Source organism: Candoia aspera, chromosome 2, assembly GCF_035149785.1.
Source record: "Candoia aspera isolate rCanAsp1 chromosome 2, rCanAsp1.hap2, whole genome shotgun sequence".
NCBI classification, from domain to species: domain Eukaryota; kingdom Metazoa; phylum Chordata; class Lepidosauria; order Squamata; family Boidae; genus Candoia; species Candoia aspera.
Window position 1 is genome coordinate 127181324 of NC_086154.1, and position 23171 is coordinate 127204494.

Consider the following 23171-nt stretch of genomic DNA (forward strand, 5'->3'; position numbering starts at 1 on the left):
ACGTGGTGCAGGTGCAGCCAACGGAGGGCTCACCCACTCCGGATCGGATCCGAGTACTGGAGTCCAAAATGGATTCGTTGGAGGCTATACTGAAACAGCTGAGCTTGGATGTGACCTCGTTGCGAGAGGTCCGGGAAGAATCAAGCCAGAGGCATTCAACCCCTTCTTCCCAGGGGCGGTCCCCGGAACGGCGACGGGTGGTGCGGAGGCGCGAAGGGGACCAGTCGGTCCAGATGGAAATCGCAGCATCGCCTGGACGATCGCCCCGGGGCCCCGCGCCGCCCCGAGCCAGGGAAGCACCAGCCGCGGCGGCACCAGTGGTGGGGCGCAGCCCGGCGGGAGGCGGCATGCGAGACTTCCCTGTCAAGTTTGATGGGGACCCGACCAAACTCTCGTTCTTCCTGACAAATGCGAAAACTTACATGGAAGAATGGGGAGCGGTTTTCCAATCGGAGAAGGCAAGGATCATCACCATTGCCACCAAACTGAAGGGGAGGGCGGCAGACTGGTATGTCCAGATGTGCCAGTCGGAAGCGCCTGAACTGGAAAGTTTCGATGAGTTCCTCTGGGCGTTGAAACAACACTTCGAGGACCCCTTAGCAAAAGAGAGAGCAAAGCGAGCCCTGAAGGAACTCAAGCAGGGGTTCAGATCGGTCGCAGATTATGCTTTGGAGTTTAAAGCGCTAGCTGGGAAGGTGGATGACTGGTCCCAAGCAACCATTATCGAGCTCTTCAAGGATGGCTTGAATACAGAGGTGCTGCGCTGGTCCCTGGGGAGGGACGACCCATATACGCTGTACGAATGGATCCTGCTGGCGGGGAGGGCTGAACATGCCCAGGAGATCTTTGCCCAGCGGAAGACCGCCAAGTCGGGGCGGGAGGTGAAACCCAGCCGCCCAGTGAGCACCGGGGGGAAACCGGGACAACGACCCTGGGACGAGGAGCGGGAGAAGCGGTACGCAAAAGGCTTGTGTTTGAGATGTGGTAAGGAGGGGCATCGAGTAGCAGCATGCCCGAAGGCAAAGGGGGAGGAACGGCCCGGCAAACCGTCGGCGAAGTCCCCTGCATTGCCAAGGAAGCAGAAAGCCGCGGTGGCTGAAGCCGAGGGAGACGATGTGATGTTCTACGACATGGAAGGGGAGACCGAAATCCTGCCGCCGGCGGGAAATGCCAGCCACCTGCTCTAAAGGGCGCCGCTGGGCAGGTGGTAGAGGAAGGGCGCGAGCCTCCATCGGTGAGTGGCAGTTACCGCATTCTCACGGTGAAATTGAAATTGGGCTCCCAATCCAAGACTGTAGAAGTATGGGCCATGATTGATTCGGGGTGTTCCCGGTGTCTTATGCACCCCGACGTGGTAGCGGCTTTGGAGCTACCCATTTTCCCTTTACAACGACCCATCGCTTTTACTCAACTGGATGGGTCCATGGCAGGGGGCAAACCGGTCACCCATTTTACAGGGCGCGTAGCCTTGCAGCTGGGCAGCCACCAAGAAGGGTTGTCTTTTGTCGTGGCTCCTGTTGGGGGACCATTGGTGGTGTTGGGGGTACCCTGGTTGGTGCAGCAAAACCCCCACATAAACTGGGTTTACCGAACTATCACGTTCAGGGATGGGTTCTATCAAGCGGCCGAGGGGAAGGGTGCCCCAGAGGAGATGGTGGGGGTTGCGGCAGCTGCGACTCCGCCTTACCCGGTTCCTCCTCTGGAAGGCTTGCCGGCCGAGTACAGGATGTTTGCTGACGTATTCGGTGAAAAGGAAGCCGACCAGTTGCCCCCCCATCGAAAGACGGACTGTACCATAGAACTGCTGCCCAACACCCAATTGCCCAAGCCAAAGATTTATTCCATGACACAAAAGGAACTGACCCTGTTGAGAGACTTTGTGGACAAAAATCTGGCGCGCGGATTCATTGAGCCGGCAAATTCACCGGTGGGGGCGCCGGTGCTTTTTCGCCCAAAAAAGGATGGGACATTGAGACTTTGTACCGATTTCCGCGGATTAAATGCCGTCTCAATTTCCAACAAATATCCCTTGCCATTGATCAAGGACATGTTGTCACATCTGGCCAAGGGAAAGATCTTCTCTAAGCTTGATTTAAGAGAAGCCTACTATCGTGTACGAATCAAGGAGGGGGATGAGTGGAAAACTGCATTCAATTGCCCGTTGGGAGCTTTCCAGTATAAGGTGTTACCATTCGGTTTGGCTGGGGCCCCTGGGGTATTTATGCAATTAATCAATGAGGTACTGCATGAACATCTGTTTAAAGGGATACTGGTGTATTTGGATGATGTATTGATTTATACTGAAACCATGGAAGAGCATGTGGCTCTGGTAAGGAAAGTATTGTGTAAACTCAGATCAGCTGAATTGTATGCCAAACTGTCTAAATGTGCCTTTCATCAGACCCGAATTGACTACTTGGGGTATAGAATTTCAGATAAAGGCATAGAGATGGACCCTGCCAAGGTGCAGGCTATCATGGACTGGGAGAGTCCCCGCACCCGCAGGCAACTGCAAAGTTTCCTGGGGTTCAGCAACTACTACAGATTATTCATAAAGGGGTTCGCCGAGATTGCCCTGCCACTAACTGAACTGCTTCGAACAAAAGGGGTGGGAGATACTCGGAGAGTCAAGAATCCCGGGGCGCTGTTGCGCTGGACGCCTGCTTGTCAAACGGCGTTTGAGCGGCTGAAAGCAGCTTTTGTCAAGGACTACATTGCCTCCTGCACTGTGTGTGCAATGTCTAAACGCAAGGTGGGCAAGCCCCAGGGCCTTCTACAGCCGGTGGCTGCCCCTTCTTCCCCTTGGGAGGAAATCTCCATGGACTTCATTGTAGAACTGCCACCCAGCCAGCGCAAAACAGTCATTTGGGTGGTCAAAGATTATTTCTCTAAACAAGCTCACTTCATCCCTTGCGTGTCCATTCCGTCAGCACGTCAATTGGCCCGCCTGTTTCTGGTACACGTGTACAGGCTACACGGATGCCCCTCCCGCTTAATTTCGGACAGGGGCACACAATTTACCTCCCAATTTTGGCGGGCGTTCCTCAAGCTGTTAGGCACGAAGCAAGCCCTCTCCACGGCTTGGCATCCTCAAACGGACGGGGCCACTGAGGCTCTTAACTCTACTCTGGAGCAGTACCTTCGAGCTTTTGTAAATTATCAGCAGGACAATTGGGTAGACCTCCTACCGTTTGCTGAAGTGGCTTACAACAATGCAGTGCACCAAAGCACTGGCCAAACCCCATTTCGGGTAGCCCAGGGTAAAGACTTTGTACCTATCCCTGATCTACCACAACCTCCGGCAGGATCAACTACTCCAGATGATTGGACAACACAACTGGCTGACTCCTGGCCAATGATTCAACAGGCATTAGCTGATGCACAAGCGGATTATAAACTGTATGCTGATCGAAAGCGGGCCCCCCACCCTCCATTCCAAGTCGGGGACTCGGTTTACCTTTCCACTAAGTTTCTCAAGTCCTCACAACCTTCAAAGAAACTTGCGCCTAAATTTGTGGGTCCTTTCCCGATTATAGCTCAAATTAACCCTGTGACTTTTAAACTTGACTTGCCTCATAACCTCAAACGCTTACACCCTGTTTTTCATTGCAGTTTGCTCAAACCGACTATTCCTTCTGACCGCTGGCATCGCCAACCTCCACCTCCAACCCCCATCATGATTGATGGTCAGCAACACTTTGAAGTTAAAGAAATTTTGGATTCTAGACGCCTTCGCAATACTTTACAATATTTAGTTCGTTGGAAACATTTCCCTCATCCAGAGTGGGTGGCTGCACCAGATGTGGCTTCCCCTGTCCTGGTAGCCCGTTTTCACTCTGCTTATCCCACTAAGCCAGGTCCTTAGATGTATTTTTAGGGAGGCGGTATGTCATGTTCGCCGTTTCAATGTCTTTGATACATCGTAACGTTTCGCATGTCATTAATTGGATGCGTGTTTCATCTCTGTGGGGAGGATGGGAACAGTTATCTTTTCGCTTTGCTTTGGAATGTATTTGTCTTATCTACTGAGCTCAAGGTTACTTTCCCAGGCTAGCAACTCTGACGATTGCTAGCACCTGTGTCGGGCGGGGCTGTTACGAGGGAGGCGGGATACGTTTGCACCAAGGGTTTAAGTTTGTATTTGGCGCGCTTTTGCTCATTCTCAGCTTTCTTTGTACTTGTCTTTAGTTCTTTAATAAATCAGATTTCATTTAGCAGCCTCTTGTGAGTCTGAGTATTTGGGCTAGGGCAATCATTACAGATAAGAAGTCAGAAATCACATACAACAGAAGATGCCTGCAACTAACAGTCCTGAAAAGTGAAAAAACAAAGGAAGATGAAAAAAGACAACTAGAATGAAAAACAGTAAGTATGGACTTCTCCAAATGTAACTTAAGGCAGTGGGAACTCAGCCAACTGGAGACCCTGCTAAAACAGTTAGAAAGGGAAAGCTACACCCCATCATCAAGAATAAAAGGATGTCTTTGGCATAGATATAAGCTGAAAAAAAAGTATCAGAGAACCTTACAACAATGTGAACAGGAATGGACCTAGGAACAGACTTTGAGGAACACCATGGATAACTGGAAGAGCTGAGAGCAAAGACCATTCCATTTAACTAAAAATGCGTGATGGGATATAAATATGAAAGCAATGTCAAATTGTATCATCTATGCATAAAAAAATTCAGAGAAGATAATAAGATATTGTGATCAGAAGTGTCAAATGCTGCCCAGAAATCCAGCAATGTCAATCCTGATGGTTGGTCATTGACAGTGTAAGCCAGTGTCCAAACAAATGTTGATTGAAATGACTCAGTGAAATTATCTGCTGGCAAAAACAGAAGGAACTGGGTGAGAACAACTTGTTCTAGGACTGGACCAAAATGAAAGGGAAGACATGGATGAAAACTAGAACAAACTGAAGAATTCAAAGAAGGTATTTTTAAAAAAGAAAGTGAAGACAAGCATGAAGAATGCCATAAAAGAAGGAAGAATAGATGTGTAAAGGAAAGCAGGAAGACATGTTGTATAGAAAGCTTCTAAGATCGTTTTAGCTACCACTTCTTCAGAAAATCTGGAAGAAGAATTTAGATTAATGGGAATAGCACATGAACCTCCAAAGGAAGAGAAGAAAAGACCATTTCAGTGTTGGCCGAAGAATATCTTTCAAAATCAGCAGCAGCCTGTGACAAAGATGAAGATAAAAGAGACTGGAACATATCAAAATGCTGTCTAGGGGACTTAGCCTGAGCAGAAATTAAATTATGAAAATAACATTGCTTGGCTTGCTCCAGCATCGCCAAGAAATCAGTATGGGCTTTCTGAAAGGAATCCCCATTAATAGCCGATTTCCCCCCCATAATTAATAATAGCATACTATCTGCAGCCAGAAAAGATTCATACAGTCATTAAAATACAGCTATATTCAGAAATCCATAGAACTGAGAGCCAATGTCAGAACTCAAGGAAACCATGACCGCAATCCCTTACAATATTATTGGACAGAAGTTAGAAAAGAAAATTTGAGAGAAGTTTTGCTTTCAAGCTCTCACCTATCCAACTTGATTCCATCTGAATCCGTGATACTGTGTAGAATTTGCTCCACTGGAACCTCTCCGGCATAGCCAGCACCCCAGCCTAGGGCATTTGATAGGTCATTACCTGTGCCCAGCGGTAAAATCGCAACCTGAGGGATATACTTTTCTTGTCCCTGTGATATAGAAGCATTAATTCAAGGTAAAGATTCATTGTTTTCTATGGCTGGCTGCCTAACATGCTTGAACCTGAAATTTCAGAGAGTGCTTGAATGCCACTAATTGCAATTCTGCTTCAAGGATTCTTCCTTAACAGCACAGCTGGGAGTCTAAGGAGAACAACTGGAAAACTATACACAAATGATATAAAGGAAATAATTACTATTTTACTCAACCAGCAAAAAACAGAAGGAGACCAACTTATATTTATTCATAGACAGACAGACAGACCAACAGACAACAGGGGATTTTTGGAATGAAAGATAAGCCTCTCTAAGGAGACCGTGACCTGCTTACAAAGCCTGGTCAGGCTTCAGCCTAAGGAGCAACTGGAAAAATTTCGTATTACTATATGATTAGAAGCAGCACCTTTGCATTCATATCTGTGTTAGGAACAAAGGTTTTCAGGGTTGAACATACCACTTGGGAAAAAAAACATGCTGCAGTCTCCATTCTAATTTTCAGGAAATTAGCAAACTTTTCTGGGCCAACATTTTCAAGAAAAAATATGACACAGAAAATGGGATAGAACGTCCTTTAGAAAAAGCATGTTTAAACTTTATAAGAACGTATGAGAGACACTTCCAGTGATTCAGGAAGCAACCCGAGCAATAAGGCTGCCAAGAGCTGTGGTTCGGCAACATCTGGAAGTACCACAGATGCCTCACCATTTTACAGAAAGAAAATGGAGGAAGAAGCTATTTGTATCATTTATCCTAAGACATCAAAGTAGTCTTAACTTGGATGTTCATGGTAAAGCTACTATGTAGTTTGCCGACAATATTGTACTGGAAGAGATACAATGCAAAGAAGCCAATCTGTGGTTAACGAAGAAGGAAAGGGGTTACCAAGACACTCTGAAACACCATACCTTTATTTTCATGTCATCCACCGCATCCAAGACCCAACCCACTGTGCCGTCTCCACCACAGATGAGGACTCTGGCAGAATTGCAAGGTAGCCAGGTGCAAAGCTGAAGTGCTTTTGCTGGAGGTGTTTTGGTCAGGTCAAAGACCTAAAAATACATTTTAAAAAATGCTCATGTGACATTGTAGAAGGCATTTTATTTCACAGATTAAATACAGTACTGTCCGGTACAAAATAGAGGTTCTGATAACTATAACTGCAGTATAAGTGAGGCCTATTCATCTAAGCCACAACACGACTTTAAAAATGACAGAAGAAGAATTATTGCCTTCGCTCTATGGATTATTTGAATGTATTGAGTGTAGAGGTCACCTTGAGAATTTGGCTTGCTAGGATCTAAGCAGCAGGTTTCTATCACAGCACTGTCTGCTATCGCCCAGTTGAGTTCAGATAATTAACAGAGGAAGAAAGTTCCAAATGCTTCCATGGCAAGTTGAAGATTTTAGCAAAGGCTTAAAATATATAGCAAAGGAAGGAAGGGATGAGGAAAGCATACCAGTTGCTTTTCTTTTTAAAATCTTTTAAAGTTTTCAGGAAAAAGCTACAATGGCAAAAGCTATAATTTAAAAATAAAAACATAAGGAGCAGGGGCCCTTCTGCATTACCACAGAACATGCTGCCAGCGCGCTCTAACTATTCTGCAGCTTTCATTAAAGGTTTCACCATCAATAACACATTACCCAAGTGATGAATACTGAAAGAGACTGCTGTACAGAGATTTGCTATCTTGTGCTATTTGCTAAATCTTGTGAGATTGGAGACAATATACAGTCTCCAAAACAACTGGAAAAACAGTTTTCAAATGACATATTTGGAATATTTGGAGGGTGTTGTGCTGTATATGACAAATTATAGTTAATGAACACAGTACACTAGAGATGAGCATGGAATGTGATTAATCCAGGCAGAAATTTTGTTTGCTAAAACTTGTGTGGGTGTGGGTGCATTTGTGTGTGTGTAGGTACAAACACCCACGCATACTCCATTAGGATTTTTTCAAGGTTTAGATCTTGAAAAACTGAATTTTATTTTTTACAGTTTGATATCAGGAAAGTACCCCCAGAGTGATTTAAAATAAGACCTCATGCAAATACAGTGAGTTATCTACTAAGATTTTTCTAATGACTTTTGGAGTGTATTTACAAGACTATACTAGATTTGCAAGGTGACATATATGTCCAGATTAGGCATTACAAACATTTCATGTTTAGTTGCAAAAATGGAGTAACATTTCGTTAAGCTAATTATCATGCTAGAGCTATTTTTATTAAGTTTTTGTGTCCCTCTCCTCCCAGAAGAAAAAACAGCATCAGTAGATAAGCAGGACCAAGGCCAGCCCATGTTGACTATCCAATGTCAAACATCACGTGGTTTCATTTCTTGATGTCCTTGCGTGCAACACAAAGAACTACAGGATTCCAGCCTTCAGTTGCCAGCATGGAGGCTTTCATAAAAGTATGTATTTCTCTTAGAAGCCGTCCAACTCGAGACAACTCTGCGTGGCTCACATTTTAAAAAATAAATAAATAAAACTAAAAAGATCATGGAGGTCAGAGAAAACAAACACCACAGACTAAGCTGGACTTGAAGATCCTTTCCCAAAAGAGCACAGGCATCAAAGGGAGGGACTATTTAACATGCATGGCTTCAGGGAAAGGACTACTTGGTGCCTCCACTCACATATTTGAATCTAGGCCTTCCCAGTTTTAGTTTGATACTGTGATGCAGAGGTGGAGAAACCGTGGCTCATCAGATGTTACTGAACCACAGTTCCCATTACCCCTAGACAGCTTGGTTGATAGTGATGGATGCTGAGCATTATCTTTAGCAAGATATGGAGAGCTAAAGTTCCCAATCCCTATTTTAATCACTATACACTATCATGCTCATTTCTACACTGCAATGTTATGCATGTTTCTCAAATGCATCTTGACCACAGTGATAATTCCTAAGGAATTTTAAGTTTCTGAGCCTAGTTTTTTTTTAATCAGGATGTCTTAAGCTATGGTTGATTTCTTACTTAAGCAACAAACCTGGCTCATCTTCAGTTCCACTGAATCAATACAATTACCTGAATTGGATTCAATAAGATCTTGAATTGCCCTATCAGTGTTTTCCCCATATAGTCTCCACTCCGAGTATTAACCAGAATTATTACTGGGGTCCAATTTTTCCCATAAGAAGCAGATAGCTGGAAAAAAAAAGCAGAAACAAGGTGTTTAGATGTGTATCTGTGAGAGAAAACAAAACAGTACCACCCTCTTATTTCTTCATGTTGTTGAGAAATTCACTCTTAAATTGTAAGAGGGAAAGCATACCCTTGCAAATTGCTTAGAGAAAAATAAGTTGCTTTACAATTTATAGGAAATACCAATTTTCCTGTTCAATGTAAGACTTAAAGGACGATTCACAAATATGATCCTTTTTTAATGTAATGGCCTTTTTTGACAAATTAACTGTGGTATGTTGAAATATTTTCATACCATTAGCATCTTCAAAGGGTCAACAGAACCTACAGCCTGTAAGAACTCAAGTTCATAATAAACCCTTTGTATGCATTTAACGGAGATACATGTCCTGGGAGCGCTTACGATACAGCTACAGAAAAGTTAATATCCACAATAGATGTTAGATCCTCTGTCTAGATTGCAAAGCTGATCAGGACAAGTCTTTTAAACCAGAAGTAAGCTAACATATGTGCAATTTGCACAGAGACTGAAATATATGCTAGAACATGTTCAACGTGCCAAATAGGTGCCTTTAAAGCTGGCCTTTCTTTGGTAGAGCCATAGTAAAATCAACCTCTACCATTTCGGCTAATTAACTTTATCAGAGGGATGTTATTAGTAACAAGCGGTTTCTCACACTCTTAACAAGCACGAGTGTTCCCAAACTTTGCAATACCATGACTCCCTGCAATGACAGATGAACCCTCTCTCATAAATAAGACTCATGATTTCCTGGACACTATGACTGGGCAGAAATTAAACATACCACGTATTTAAAAATGTGCAATTTCCACGATGCTTTCTTAATCTATCAGAATTACCAACAGAAGTACTGAACTTCATTAATATGTACACTGCTACAGACATGTCAAAGACTTATGGATATACTTTTATGTGCTATGCCAAAAGTTACCAGTTTGTGGGAAACCATTCACCAATCACAGTCTTCCCTTGATTGGCTGACAGTTTTGACAGGGGAGTTATCTCTCAAAATTGCTTTGGGAAGGAATGAGGTTCCCTCTCTAGTATAACTTAAATAAGCGTTGAAGGCTGTAATTCCATATCCAAGTATTTGGGAAAAAACACCAGTGAACTCAGTGGTACTTATTCCCAACTATACATGCATCTGAATGTGCTAGAAGGTGTGATGATTGGGTGGTGGAACTGCCAATCAAACATGGCAATGCAGGGGACCTCTCTTCCTTGTTTAAATTCCAGAGAAAGGAGGGAACTGTGAAGAGACAGACTGAGGATGTAGAGGTGGAAGGAGAGGTTTGAGGAAGTCTCAGGTTCTAGCATAGGAAAGCCTCCATCTGTCAGAGAGACAGAATAAAGAAATAGACAATATTTAGTTCCAGGGAAGATAAGTATTGATACACTATAGTTACATTGTAATATTAAATAAACCAGTTTCTAACTCATTTAGTAGAAGTTGATTTGTTTAAATGTTAACAAAGTGACTGTGCTGGCCTGTATCTTCCCCTCATTCCACCTAGTCACATTACCTCAGCAGAAATAAAATAAAGGAGAAAAAAAAAAGAATTTCTAAAGGGTCTGGTGATAGCAGCAAAACAAACCAATCCTTCAGAGATCTCCCAAAGTTAATGGGATTTTGTTTTAATTTTGAAAAACAAACAGATGGGAAGAAAAGGTTACCCACAAAAGAATGGGTACACATTAGAAGTGAATATCCTCTTTTTAACTACCAACCCCTGGCAAATAAAACAAAAATAAAACAATTGTTTTGTTGTAAACCTCCCCTCCTTGTGGGGGGAGATGGGCAGTATTAAAAATTTGATTAAATAAATAAATCAATAAATCCCATCAATGCAACATACATAGCTGAAGATTTACCGAATTTACCTAGTTGCTCTATAACTACATAAATTATATATTAACCCAATGTTAAAAAGTAACATTAAAAAAGCACAATTAAGAAACAGATTTTCAACAGAGTAATCCAGCCCATGAACCGTAAACTATTTAAAGGGCTTTCACTATCATAAAAATAATGCTTTGTGCACTTTTCTGGGGAAGCTATTTCATACCAGGTTGCCAACAAGCCCTTTGTGTAATGGCTATACATTGTACAACGTATGGACCTATCCAGCTTCTTTCTTCTGATTCCTCTTCTTTTGGGATTTTTCTCCGTGAACTACAGAGTAATCCAACACATGTATCATATTCCTTCTCCTCTTTCTTTTGGTCTGGTCCAGCTCATGGCATGCAAGGCCAACCCCACCCAGCCAACAATTCTGAGCTCCTGAAACAAGGCATTTCAAACACCTCTACAGCTGTATCTTGAGAACAAAAAAAAAGCAGGACTTACCTTGTAATAGTCCATTCGTTTATCTTTACGCATCTGGCTGACCTTGAGCAAATAATATGGGGGGATAATGAGGCTGTGAAACTCTCCCAATTCACACTTCTCATTCTTCAAAGAATTCTGCATACAATCATCATGTACAGTTTGCTGGCACCAAATACACCTGAAAGGAAGAAAGACTGGTTCCATTGCCATGTGTTATTTATTTATTAAATTTAGCCACCGCCCATCTCCCCCCAAAGGGGGGACTTTGGGTGGTTTACAACAAACAATTGTATTATTACTGGACAATTATGGAAACAATGTAATTCTTGAGGGACTTAACAATAAATGGTGTGGTCATTCAACCACTGAATAAAGCATGTCAACCCTACTCTTTCCTTCTCACTCTCAGATGGATGTTGTAGACTATAAGCCTCTCTTCTATCTGCCCTCACTTTCTAGCAGCTTTGCATTATTGCCAACACTGTTTCAGTGCTCTTCTGTGAGTGGCAAATGTAAAGTTTGGAACCTGGAATGTAAGATCTATGAGCCAGGGCAAATTGGATGTGGTTATTGGTGAGATGTCAAGATTAAAGATAGACATTTTGGGTGTCAGTGAACTGAAATGGACTGGAATGGGCCACTTCACATCAAATGACCACCAGATCTACTACTGTGGACAAGAGGACCACAGAAGAAATGGAGTAGCCTTCATAATTAATAGTAAAGTGGCTAAAGCAGTGCTTGGATACAATCCAAAAAACCACAGAATGATCTCAATTTGAATTCAGGGCAAGCCATCTAACATCACAGTGATCCAAATATACGCCCCAACCACAGATGCTGAAGAAGCTGAAGTAGAGCAGTTCTATGAGGATCTGCAGCACCTACTGGACAACACGCCTAAAAGAGATGTTATTTTCATCACGGGAGACTGGAATGCTAAGGTGGGCAGTCAAATGACACCTGGAATTACAGGTAAGCATGGCCTGGGAGAACAAAACGAAGCAGGACATAGGCTGATAGAATTTTGCCAAGACAACTCACTCTGCATAACAAACACTCTCTTCCAACAACCTAAGAGAGGGCTTTATACATGGACTTCACCAGATGGACAACACTGAAATCAGATTGACTACATCCTTTGCAGCCAAAGGTGGCAGGCATCTATACAGTCGGTAAAAACAAGACCTGGAGCTGACTGTAGTTCAGTTCACGAACTTCTTATTGCACAATTTAGGATCAGACTAAAGAGATTAGGGAAGACCCACAGACCAGCTAGATATGAGCTCACTAATATTCCTAAGGAATATGCAGTGGAGGTGAAGAATAGATTTAAGGGACTGGACTTAGTAGATAGGGTCCTGGAAGAACTCTGGACAGAAGTTCGCAACATTGTTCAGGAGGTGGCAACAAAATACATCCCAAAGAAAGAGAAAACCAAGAAGGCAAAATGGCTGTCTGCTGAGACACTAGAAGTAGCCCAAGAAGGAAGGAAAGCAAAAGGCAACAGTGATAGGGGGAGATATGCCCAATTAAATGCAAAATTCCAGAGGTTAGCCAGAAGAGATAAGGAATTATTTTTAAACAAGCAATGCGCGGAAGTGGAAGAAGACAACAGAATAGAAAGGACAAGAGACCTCTTCCAGAAAATTAGAAACATCGGAGGTAAATTCCAGGCCAAAATGGGTATGATCAAAAACAAAGATGGCAAGGACCTAACAGAAGAAGACGAGATCAAGAAAAGGTGGCAAGAATATACAGAAGACCTGTATAGGAAGGATAACAATATCGGGGATAGCTTTGATGGTGTGGTCAGGGAGCTAGAGCCAGACATCCTGAAGAGTGAGGTTGAATGGGCCTTAAGAAGCATTGCTAATAACAAGGCAGCAGGAAACGATGGTATCCCAGCTGAACTGTTCAAAATCTTGCGAGATGATGCTGTCAAGGTAATGCATGCTATATGCCAGCAAATTTGGAAAACACAAGAATGGCCATCAGACTGGAAATAATCATATCCCCATACCAAAAAAGGGAAACACTAAAGAATGTTCAAACTATCAAACAGTGGCACTCATTTCACATGCCAGTAAGGTAATGCTCAGGATCCTGCAAGGTAGACTTCAGCAATTCATGGAGCAAGAATTGCCAGATGTACAAGGGTTTAGAAAAGGCAGAGGAATTAGGGACCAAATTGCCAATATCTGCTGGATAATGGAAAAAGCCAGGGAGTTTCAGAAAAACATCTATTTCTGTTTTATTGACTATTCTAAAGCCTTGGACTGTGTGGACCATAACAAATTGTGGCAAGTTCTTAGTGGTATGGGGATACCAAGACATCTTGTATGCCTCCTGACGAATCTGTATAACGACCAAGTAGCAACAGTAAGAACAGACCACGGAACAACGGACTGGTTTAAGATTGGGAAAGGAGTACGGCAGGGCTGTATACTCTCACCCTACCTATTCAACTTGTATGCAGAACACATCATGCAACATGCTGGGCTTGAGGAATCCAAGGCTGGAGTTAAAGTCGCTGGAAGAAACATTAACAATCTCAGATAAGCAGATGATACCACTTTGATGGCTGAAAGCGAAGAGGAACTGAGAAGCCTTATGATGGTGAAAGAAGAAAGTGCAAAAGCTGGCTTGCAGCTAAACCTCAAAAAAACCAAGATTATGGCAACCAGCTTGATTGATAACTGGCAAAAAGAGGGAGAAAATGTAGAAGCAGTGAAAGACTTTGTATTTCTAGATGCGAAGATTACTGCAGATGCTGACTGCAGTCAGGAAATCAGAAGACACTTAATCCTTGGGAGAAGAGCAATGACAAATCTCGATAAAATAGTTAAGAGCAGAGACGTCACACTGACAACAAAGGTCCGCATAGTTAAAGCAATGGTGTTCCCTGTAGTAACATATGGCTGCGAGAGCTGGACCATAAGGAAGGCTGAGCGAAGGAAGATCGATGCTTTTGAACTGTGGTGTTGGAGGAAAATTCTGAGAGTGCCTTGGACTGCAAGAAGATCCAACCAGTCCATCCTCCAGGAAATAAAGCCAGACTGCTCACTTGAGGGAATGATATTAAAGGCAAACCTGAAATACTTTGGCCACATAATGAGAAGACAGGACACCCTGGAGAAGATGCTGATGCTAGGGAGAGTGGAAGGCAAAAGGAAGAGGGGCCGACCAAGGGCAAGGTGGATGGATGATATTCTGGAGGTGACGGACTCGTCCCTGGGGGAGCTGGGGGTGTTGACGGCCGACAGGAAGCTCTGGCGTGGGCTGGTCCATGAAGTCAGGAAGAGTCGGAAGCGACTAAATAAGTAAACAACAAAACAAACCAAATCAAGAACTCTCTGCGTTTAGCACTGCCAGAACCAAGCATTATTACAATAGAGCAGAAAGGGCACAAAATGAAAGATCTTTGACAACAGCTTTTTTTTTTTGCCCAAGCATAAATAAACTTATCATCAAAAGTCAGGTAGGTCAGTGACTCACCCACAAACAATGGTCTCAACCAATATTTTAAGCAGCAGATTATAATTTAGGCTTCCACAGAGCACATCTATTCAAAGTATGGCCTTCCGTATGGCCTGAGGAATTCACAGTAGAATTCTAATCAAGTTTGACTGAAGAGTTTCAAAGTGCAAAAGATGAGAGTAAGTGCAAAACTGAGCAATAGACAACAAAATAGTTTAAATCTTTGCAGTAAATAGTTTGGCTGCAGTAGGAACTAAAGTATTCTTCTTGTAGCTGACAAATTCACTAATCACATTTGTAGCCTTTTGAGCTCAGGTTGTGACCTCACAAAATTGATTCATCCAGGAGTTAGAGAACTGGAAGAAAATAAGTATCTGAACATCTTTACCTAATTGATTAGAAAATTATTAATTTCCTGCTCATAGTGACAGCATTCGTTAGTGAAAAGAAGCACCTTTGCTTCTGAGTGATTTATTTCCAGTCCCTCAACTTGGCACTATTTAATATCCAGAGGGAACAGCAGAGGCTGATTTGAGTTAAGGAATTGCTATCAGCATAAAGAAGCAAGAATTGAATCTGTGATTTAGCAGAGGGTGAAATTTACATTTAGAAAGGCTTGTATGACACAAAGGACATGAAAGTTAAATAAGAGGGAAGCAAAAATACAATTTTCCTTTTCTCCCTATTATGCAGAGATTGGAGGTGAAAGGATGCCAGTGGAGTCACATTTGCAAAGGTGTCCTCAAGAAATATCATTATTAGCTGCAATAAACAACAGTCAGTAGAAGACATAGTGAGATTCTGCCACAGCCTCTTTATGTGAGATCAAATTGAAAGTCTCCTTCCAGTCAATGAAGGCAGCATAAAGAATCCCTTGAGGAAGCTGGAATATTTTCCTGCCAAATTAAAAAAATAAATAAATCTCAAGTAGCTCCCACCATGTGTTTGTCTGAAAAATCAGCCTACTGGAAGGGAATTCTAGGGAAGCTTACAACCAGCACCAGTGCAAAGTAGTCAGAAATGTTTTTGAAAGTTTTCCAAGATCAATATGTTTGGGAAAGCCCTGGGAATCAAGATTCAGATGGGAAAGGGGGGAGAAATGTCAGTACACGGTTTAGATGTTATTCTGGTTTTGCTGGATTTTAAAACTGCTTAGTTATACATCTGAGATAAACATTTGAGATAGGGTAACAATATACAGATTAGTATACAAACCAATGCAAGTGCCTTAAAAAGATATATACTTACATGTTCCCTATTGCTACTTGCCATTATCATTCCTTCTCTATCCAAATATAACAAAGAATCAAGGCAAGATTACTATTTTTTTTCCAGAGTAATACCCTTTATTATATAAAAACCAGGAACAGTTTCTTCTATATTAACATCTTCAGCGTTCCTGCTGGAAAAGGCACATTACATATTTTGATAGAACGTATAATACTAGAAGACTGTGAAATGGCAAACAGTTTTTATTCATAAAAAGTGAATGAGGTCCTTAATTCACACGGAATAAACTATGTTTAATAAAAGGAAGCTTGGCTTAAAACAAAGAAAAAAAACAAAAATGGTTGCTTGTTACCATCACTTCAGACCCTATGGAGAAAACAGCATTAAAAATCCAAGAGAAATACAGTAGACTCTCAGTTAACTGGAACTCAAGCAACCAGCACTCTCAAGCAACAGGCACAAAAATCGAAACGGAAAAAATCTGGCACTCTCAAGCAAGCAGAAAAAACCCCCCCGGCACTCTCAAGCAACTGGCATAAAAATCTGTATCTCTCTGCTGTCGTCTAGTGGTATTAGGGTTTAATAGTAACTCTCAAGCAACCAGAAACTACATTTACCTGGCATCTACCAATCCCCATGAGTGCCGGTTAACTGAGAGTCTACTGTAATTCCCATAAGCAATCATAACACCCTCCAAGCAACAGATGGATAATATATGTTCCATCAAGTAAATATGGCACCTCTTGGGGGCTTAATTTTTTCCTGTAATTCAGAAAAAGAGCCAGTGAGTCATTGAAAGAGAAAAGAATACTATTTATAATTGTTGGTATATGTCACTTGGAATGACCTTGGACAAAACTTTGACAATAGTCTAACAAAAAGAGAAATCTATTTGGAACACATAATAGTATCAGGTCCAAAAGATCCAAGATTTTTTAAAAGTAGTTTATCACATGTTTTAGAATGTTACTGACTCCCTGATCCCTGTGTAACACCCAAACCACTATACTACACTACACAGGGAAACGTACTATATACTAAATCATTACATTAGGGATATATGATCAAACTAAAACTAATCTGTATCAGTGTCACACACATTCTTTTATTATTCCATTCCTTTACATTTTAAAGCTGCTGGGCTTGCAACGACCAAAGGCCAGGGATCCTGAGAACTAGAGAGCTCTATGCTTGACCAATCCTTGGGCTATGCTTGAAAGACAGGGTAAGTTTTCAATGATGCCTTTTATTTTCTAAAAAACAAAAAGAATTCAATAATCTCTGCTATGTTGTATAGCCAGATGATAACTTTTAAATTGTACTTCCTGTTGATTTTTCTTATGGAGTTGTTTAAAATCTTGTTTGCAAGCCACTTTGGATAGGCAAGTATCTGATGGAAAAAAAATGGCATATAAATATTGACATGGATTGACAAAGTCAGTAGGACTGGGCAGTGTTTCAGATTTGATTTGGAAGAGGAGGCTCAGAATGCACAGGAGCATGAATGTTGCACCTTTCTGTATTTCATTAAAGCAGCCATGTCTGATTTCAAGATTGGATAGCAGCAGCTGTTTTAATGAGTCTCAGACAGGAATAGCATTCCCACTCCTGCAGCTCCAAAATACCTCTTCTGAAATAAACTGGAAGCATTTCATGGCCCTAGAAGCAGTGAAAGTAAGTCTGATTAAAAGTCAACAGAATAATAGATAATACTGAATAAATAGCAGTACCATAAAAATACAGCAATAAACTGTGCAATTGTTTTTAAATTCCTTTTACAAATTCTCAATCTCTACTTCCTAGAGTACAGAATGAGATTAACCAAGTTTATACATATGCAATCATTTCACAATTGCAGAAATTTTGAAAATGAAGTGGAAATCTCAGTTTTTATTTGTATAAACAAAAACTGCATAAATGTGCTTGAAAGTGTGCATGCAATGAAATCTCAAAAGCCACAGGATTTCATGAAAAGCATTACACATGGCTGAATAATGAGCTAAACCACACCCATTTGGTGTTATTCTAAGGACAGAGGAAAAAAAATAGATGTATTTTTGTCTTTTAAAAGAAAGTAATGTGCCAGGAAAGGATAATCAACCATCCAAGCAGCACAAAAGAGCTCATGTTAAGAGTTGGCAGAAGATAGTTTTCATCTGCCAACACAACAAAGACGCCCAAATTCTGTACAGTAATATAAATGAATTAATAATGAAATAATTAAAATAAAAATAGATTTATTAAAATACAGATCAGTTCTGTTATGCATCATGTCACAGAGTGAAGAGTTGATATATTGTTGAAAAAGAATACGAAGGGCACCAAGGTGAAGAAGGCTGAGCTACAGTGAAAAACAAGAAGTGAGTGAAGAGGAGTATAAAGATGATGCTTGTGGAGATCATTCCAGCTGTTTTACATAAAACATGGAAGTGACAGATTAGCATGCCAAATTAAGCTTAATATATTCAGAGAATAAACAGATTTCTTTTTTCCTTTCTTGGAACGCAAATTTTTTTCTTATTGATTGTACTTAACCTACATTCCTTTCATTTGTTTTTAAAACGTGAATACCCACAAAATATGTTTCTTTTAAAAAATAAAGGAAAATTTCTACCCAACAACACTTGAGAAGAATCTGTTTCCAATACTAAATGGCTTCTGCTCTCAGAATCATCTCCAGGAAAGCTTAAGTGGGTGTAACTCAACACCTTGTGGCTCTAGTTCTACCATGTTTTTAGCAAAGTAGAACTGCATTGTACTGAACCCAAAGCCTGTTTCCAGTGAACACCTTGTTAAACCTAGAGCCACTATCAGGGGTAGCTTTAGCAAAATCCTATCCTATCCTATTCCTGAGCCCCAGGTAATTGCAAGCTGAGAAGCATCCATAATTCAATTTTATCAAAAGGAGATGCAAAAATCTCTCCAATCATTAGATGTCATCCATAATTAAAAGGAAACTGCAACCATTTAAACAAACTACAATGGGTGGCTTGCATAAAATCCAATATAGTGATCAAGTCTCAGACATATAAGGAGAGTAAACATTGAACCGACATCATTGTGTTATTTCCTCTACCACTGCCCTGACATTTAAACCTCCAGCATTACCTGTAATCACAGAGCTTGGGTTGAGTACCACATTGTAGTTTGCACACAACACAGTAGCTACACAGCGGGACATTGCCTCGGATCCAGTGGTGCACCATAGAAGTCAGACTCCCACCTTGGCCCCTTGTCACAATTTCCTTGCACAGGAAATGACCATCAGCTTTCTTCAGGCATTCTTCATCAGCACACAGCCCACAGCAGTTGCAGAAAGCTCCCTCGAGAATGTGCTGAGTGCAGACACAGCAATAGGTAGGTTTGCTAAAGAAGTCTATGTCTTGCCAATCATGTTTGCTTTTACGCAAGATATCCTGCATGAGTCCTTGCCTCCGAGATCGCCGAAAACTGCACCACAACGTGATCATGACTGGCACCATCACTGAGCACAGAGTCCAGAAGGCCAAACTCCATTCTGGAAGCAGTCTTGAAGACAATGTAGATCTGTTTTCAGCCTCTTCCATCTTTTATTGATTTAGTATTGTCACTCTAGATAATTAATTCAATCATATGAGAACACTAACTTGTAGGCCTGAAGAAATAGTCTTCTGCTTTTATTACCACATTAGTTGGCCCAGTATAAAAATTACCAAGAAAGTATGTTCAATTCAGCTATCTTACCTATTTTATCATTGTATATCAACAAATATTTCTTTCCTTAAATCAGATGAATCCCTCTATTCTCAAAGGAAGAGAGAATTACTAGCCTCTGCAGACTGCTAATCATTTTCTCCTTTATCCACACTTTATTTTCACAATGTCAATTTATTCTTCACAGTAACAATTGTATTCACTTATCAACTATAACCAATCTGTTCCCCATTTTAGTAAATAACCAAACAAATACAAGGCCAATCCCCAACGGTTAACTCAAGCCTCAACTACCTCAGCTAAAAAAAACCCACATTTTTTCTCCTTGCTTCTAACAATGCCATCTTGTTTCTTTCCCTCTTTGTTCAACACAAAGCTACCACATTTCTTATTTCTGACCATCAGAGACCAATTATTGTTAATGAGGACCCATTCAGCAGCTCCATTATAAACATGCACACTCACAACTGGGATGAAGCAGAGCTTGATTTCCCTCTCATTTCCAATTTCAGTATGTGCATTATGAGTCCAAGTGTTGCAGAGGCTCCAGAGCAAGTCATCTGAAACAGAGAAAAATGAAGAAATCCTTTTTTAAAACAATTGTCACTTTCGTTCATTCAACTGGTGTACCATCTACCCTTTGATGCTCCTTCAGCCCAGAACCATATACAGTGTCCAGGAAAGCAGTTCACTTAAACCAACTGGCATCTTCTAGTTTTTCCTTTATAATAAACACCCTCACAACACACCGGAAGACAACTACCCAGTTTGACCCACAAGGACGAGGGATAGTTTCTTGGTTCTGTTCTTAATACCGGAAGATATTAAGGATCCCACCGACTGCCGGAGATTATGGAAGTGGCACTCTAGCTTATCAAAAGAGCGGGAAAGGCTGCTCTAAAGAAGTTGCTGCGAGCCTTTTCCAGCTGCAGCTACTCCTCGGGCATCCTCTTTCCACCCCGAAGCCCGCGGACGCCCCCTCGCCTCCCCTACCTGGTGCCCGCACAAAAACAAAGCTCTCCACCCGACGGAGAAGCCGGCGGCGGAAACGGAAGAGACGGAAGCCGCGACGTCACTCAACCGGACAGGAGGGACGGAGCTGATGGGGTTGCTAGGAGACGAGCCAGCCGCTCACAAAAGGGGCTGGATAGAAGATGCTGGGGAGGGGAATTTCAGGATAGGAAGAACAATGGTGGGCCGAGAGAAATGCTTTCTTGTGCTTGCTCGCTCCGAAGTAAACTGGAGATTAACTGGGGCAATCTGCCTTTGAGTTTCATGGCTTATTTACAAGTACATTTGCTTGAGACCAGTTTTCTGTTTCCATTGTCTTCCAATCAACCGCCTACCATCATTTTCAACAATCCCGTCAAGGCAAATCAAATTCTTAATGTTCAGATTTATGCATGTCTATTCCAAAAAAAGGCTTGCTGAAGTTCATAGAGCTTCCTTTTAGATTTGAGGGTACAGGATTGTGGCCTGAAATATAGCACTGTATACATTTGGATTTTTCTTTTTAAAAATGGGAAATGGGTGTATTACTGAGTTAGGTGCAGGCCAGTGGTGAAAGGGAGTGAGCGCCATCCCATGGCCTTTTTGATATTGATCTAAAATTATTTAATCCATCATGTGAATATCCAGTTACACCGGTATTTTTCTATATCCATTCAGAAGGAACTAATAATTTTGTCCTTTGTTTTAATCCACCCTGTGAAGGAGTATAGCCATAAATTGTTCTTAAGAGAGGCAGAGACAATGGGGGTGTGATGCTTTTGTTTTTAAGGAAGTGCCATAGCTTAAGCCTATGAATGAAGCCACATACTTAATTCTAAGGATATAGGAAAAGGCTTAGTTGTGAGAGGTGTTGTATTCACTTTATTCTCGCTTCTCTTATATTATCATAGTTGTTTCCTTACTGATAGCCAGAAATAGAAAGAACTACTGCTAAATGGTTGTTATTTAAAAGGAGGAAGAAGCAATATTTGAAATATAAGGGGAAATAAAAGCCATCTCTTATGGAAGCTCCCAACATCCAGTTCCAGGCTTCCTTCCCTCAACTCTGTTTTTAAAGGCAAATCATGCTCTCTAATGCCCTTTTTAAAAAGCATCTGGGATGACTGGGGGGAATGCCCTCCTATAATTCAAGCACTAGGTATAAATTTGCAAGACCCACAATGTCTGTGGTAGTTTCCTTCTATCCAAATCTCTACTCCATTGAATTCATCCCAGAGAAAGTGGGTTGACAAAGGGATACTTCCAAATGTGGAATACCATAGGCCAACAATTCCAGCTTTACCCCTTTAAAATGCTTTTGAGGAGTGTGCAGATAAGACTGTGTGTGTGCAGTGGCCTTACTCCAGTTACAGAATTTTATGGAGAGGAGGTTGCAGATGGCATTATCTTTCATTTGTTATCCTCTCATTTGTCCCAACTTTACTTCTGGGGGTTTTTTTGTTAATTTTTTTTTTAAATAGTAAGGAATAAAAAAGATAAATGGAATAACAATACAGTGTCTTTTGACTATTAGTACTAGAAGCTACCCATCTGGAATCATCAACATTATCTGAACCTCTCTAAAATTCTGTGTTTGAGGGAGGACCACTGAACAATAAAATGCTTGTCTTGGAGGCCCCTTACAGATCCATTTCAATTTACACTAGAGTGAGACACTTCTTTGAAAGTTGTTACTTGTGTACTGGATTTGGGAAGGTGAGACAATTTTCTCCCCTGGCCTGAGGATGTCACGTCTTATGGCCTTCTAGCTCTTCCCCTATTTCGAAAGAGGATAAGGCCATGCTAGGCTGGCTGGAGAAAACAAAATACATTCTGGCTATCCTGAGTTTTTAGCAGAAGCTTGATGGATAAACCTAAGTGGGCAATGCTTGCATGGAATAGAATATGGAAACCAATCAATTGCTTCAGATCAAACTGCTAAGACTGGTGCCAGTTTGTATCCACTTTACACACCCTGATTGTTGCTTAATAATAGTAGTGTTGCTTTCATCCCAAGCAGATTTGATGGAAAGGAAATTAGCAAAGAGATACTTTCCTGACGCTTTCTCCCTCTGGCAGCAAAACCTTCCCTCCATAAGCATCCAGTAAAACTTTGGCTACGAGTCACAGGGCTTTAACAAATACAGTAGGCTGTGGCATGTGGAGGAAAGAAGTGCATGGAGAAATGACATGGTGCCAACATCTTTTCCATCAGCAGTTCTCTGGATCCAAGCCATTAACAACATCTCTGACAATAGTAAGTGCCTTTGTGAGATGATTAAACAAACATCTAACAAAAAATAGTTCAACGTATGTTTATGATCAGGGTGACAGCGATGGAAGCTGTAGTCAGACACATGTGGATGGCTCCTTCTCTAAGAAGGCTTTCACATCCCATTTCCCTATATTGTGTGAAAGGTGAAAGGTCCCCTGTGCAAGCACCAAGTCATGTCTGACCCTTTGGAGGGATGCTGCTTTCGCAATGTTTCCTTGGCAGACTATAGTGGGCTGGTTTGCCATTGCCTTCCCCAGCCGCCACCTTCCCCAGCAAGCTGGG

The 23171-nt window shown here is 41.7% G+C and overlaps 1 protein-coding gene across 1 annotated transcript in view; it reads right to left on the reverse strand.

The window, feature by feature from the left end:
- Nucleotides 1-20187, reverse strand: part of DGKE (diacylglycerol kinase epsilon) — a 29034-nt gene extending 8847 nt beyond the window's left edge. The window contains exons 1-6 of the mRNA XM_063293588.1: nucleotides 20090-20187; nucleotides 19040-19522; nucleotides 11240-11399; nucleotides 8754-8873; nucleotides 6627-6770; nucleotides 5555-5712 (exon numbers count right to left, since the gene is read on the reverse strand). Of these exons, the coding sequence (XP_063149658.1) occupies nucleotides 5555-5712; nucleotides 6627-6770; nucleotides 8754-8873; nucleotides 11240-11399; nucleotides 19040-19497 (1040 nt within the window). The 5' untranslated portion in view covers nucleotides 19498-19522; nucleotides 20090-20187. The remainder of the gene's footprint in view (nucleotides 1-5554; nucleotides 5713-6626; nucleotides 6771-8753; nucleotides 8874-11239; nucleotides 11400-19039; nucleotides 19523-20089) is intronic.
- Nucleotides 20188-23171: the final 2984 nt, after the last annotated feature.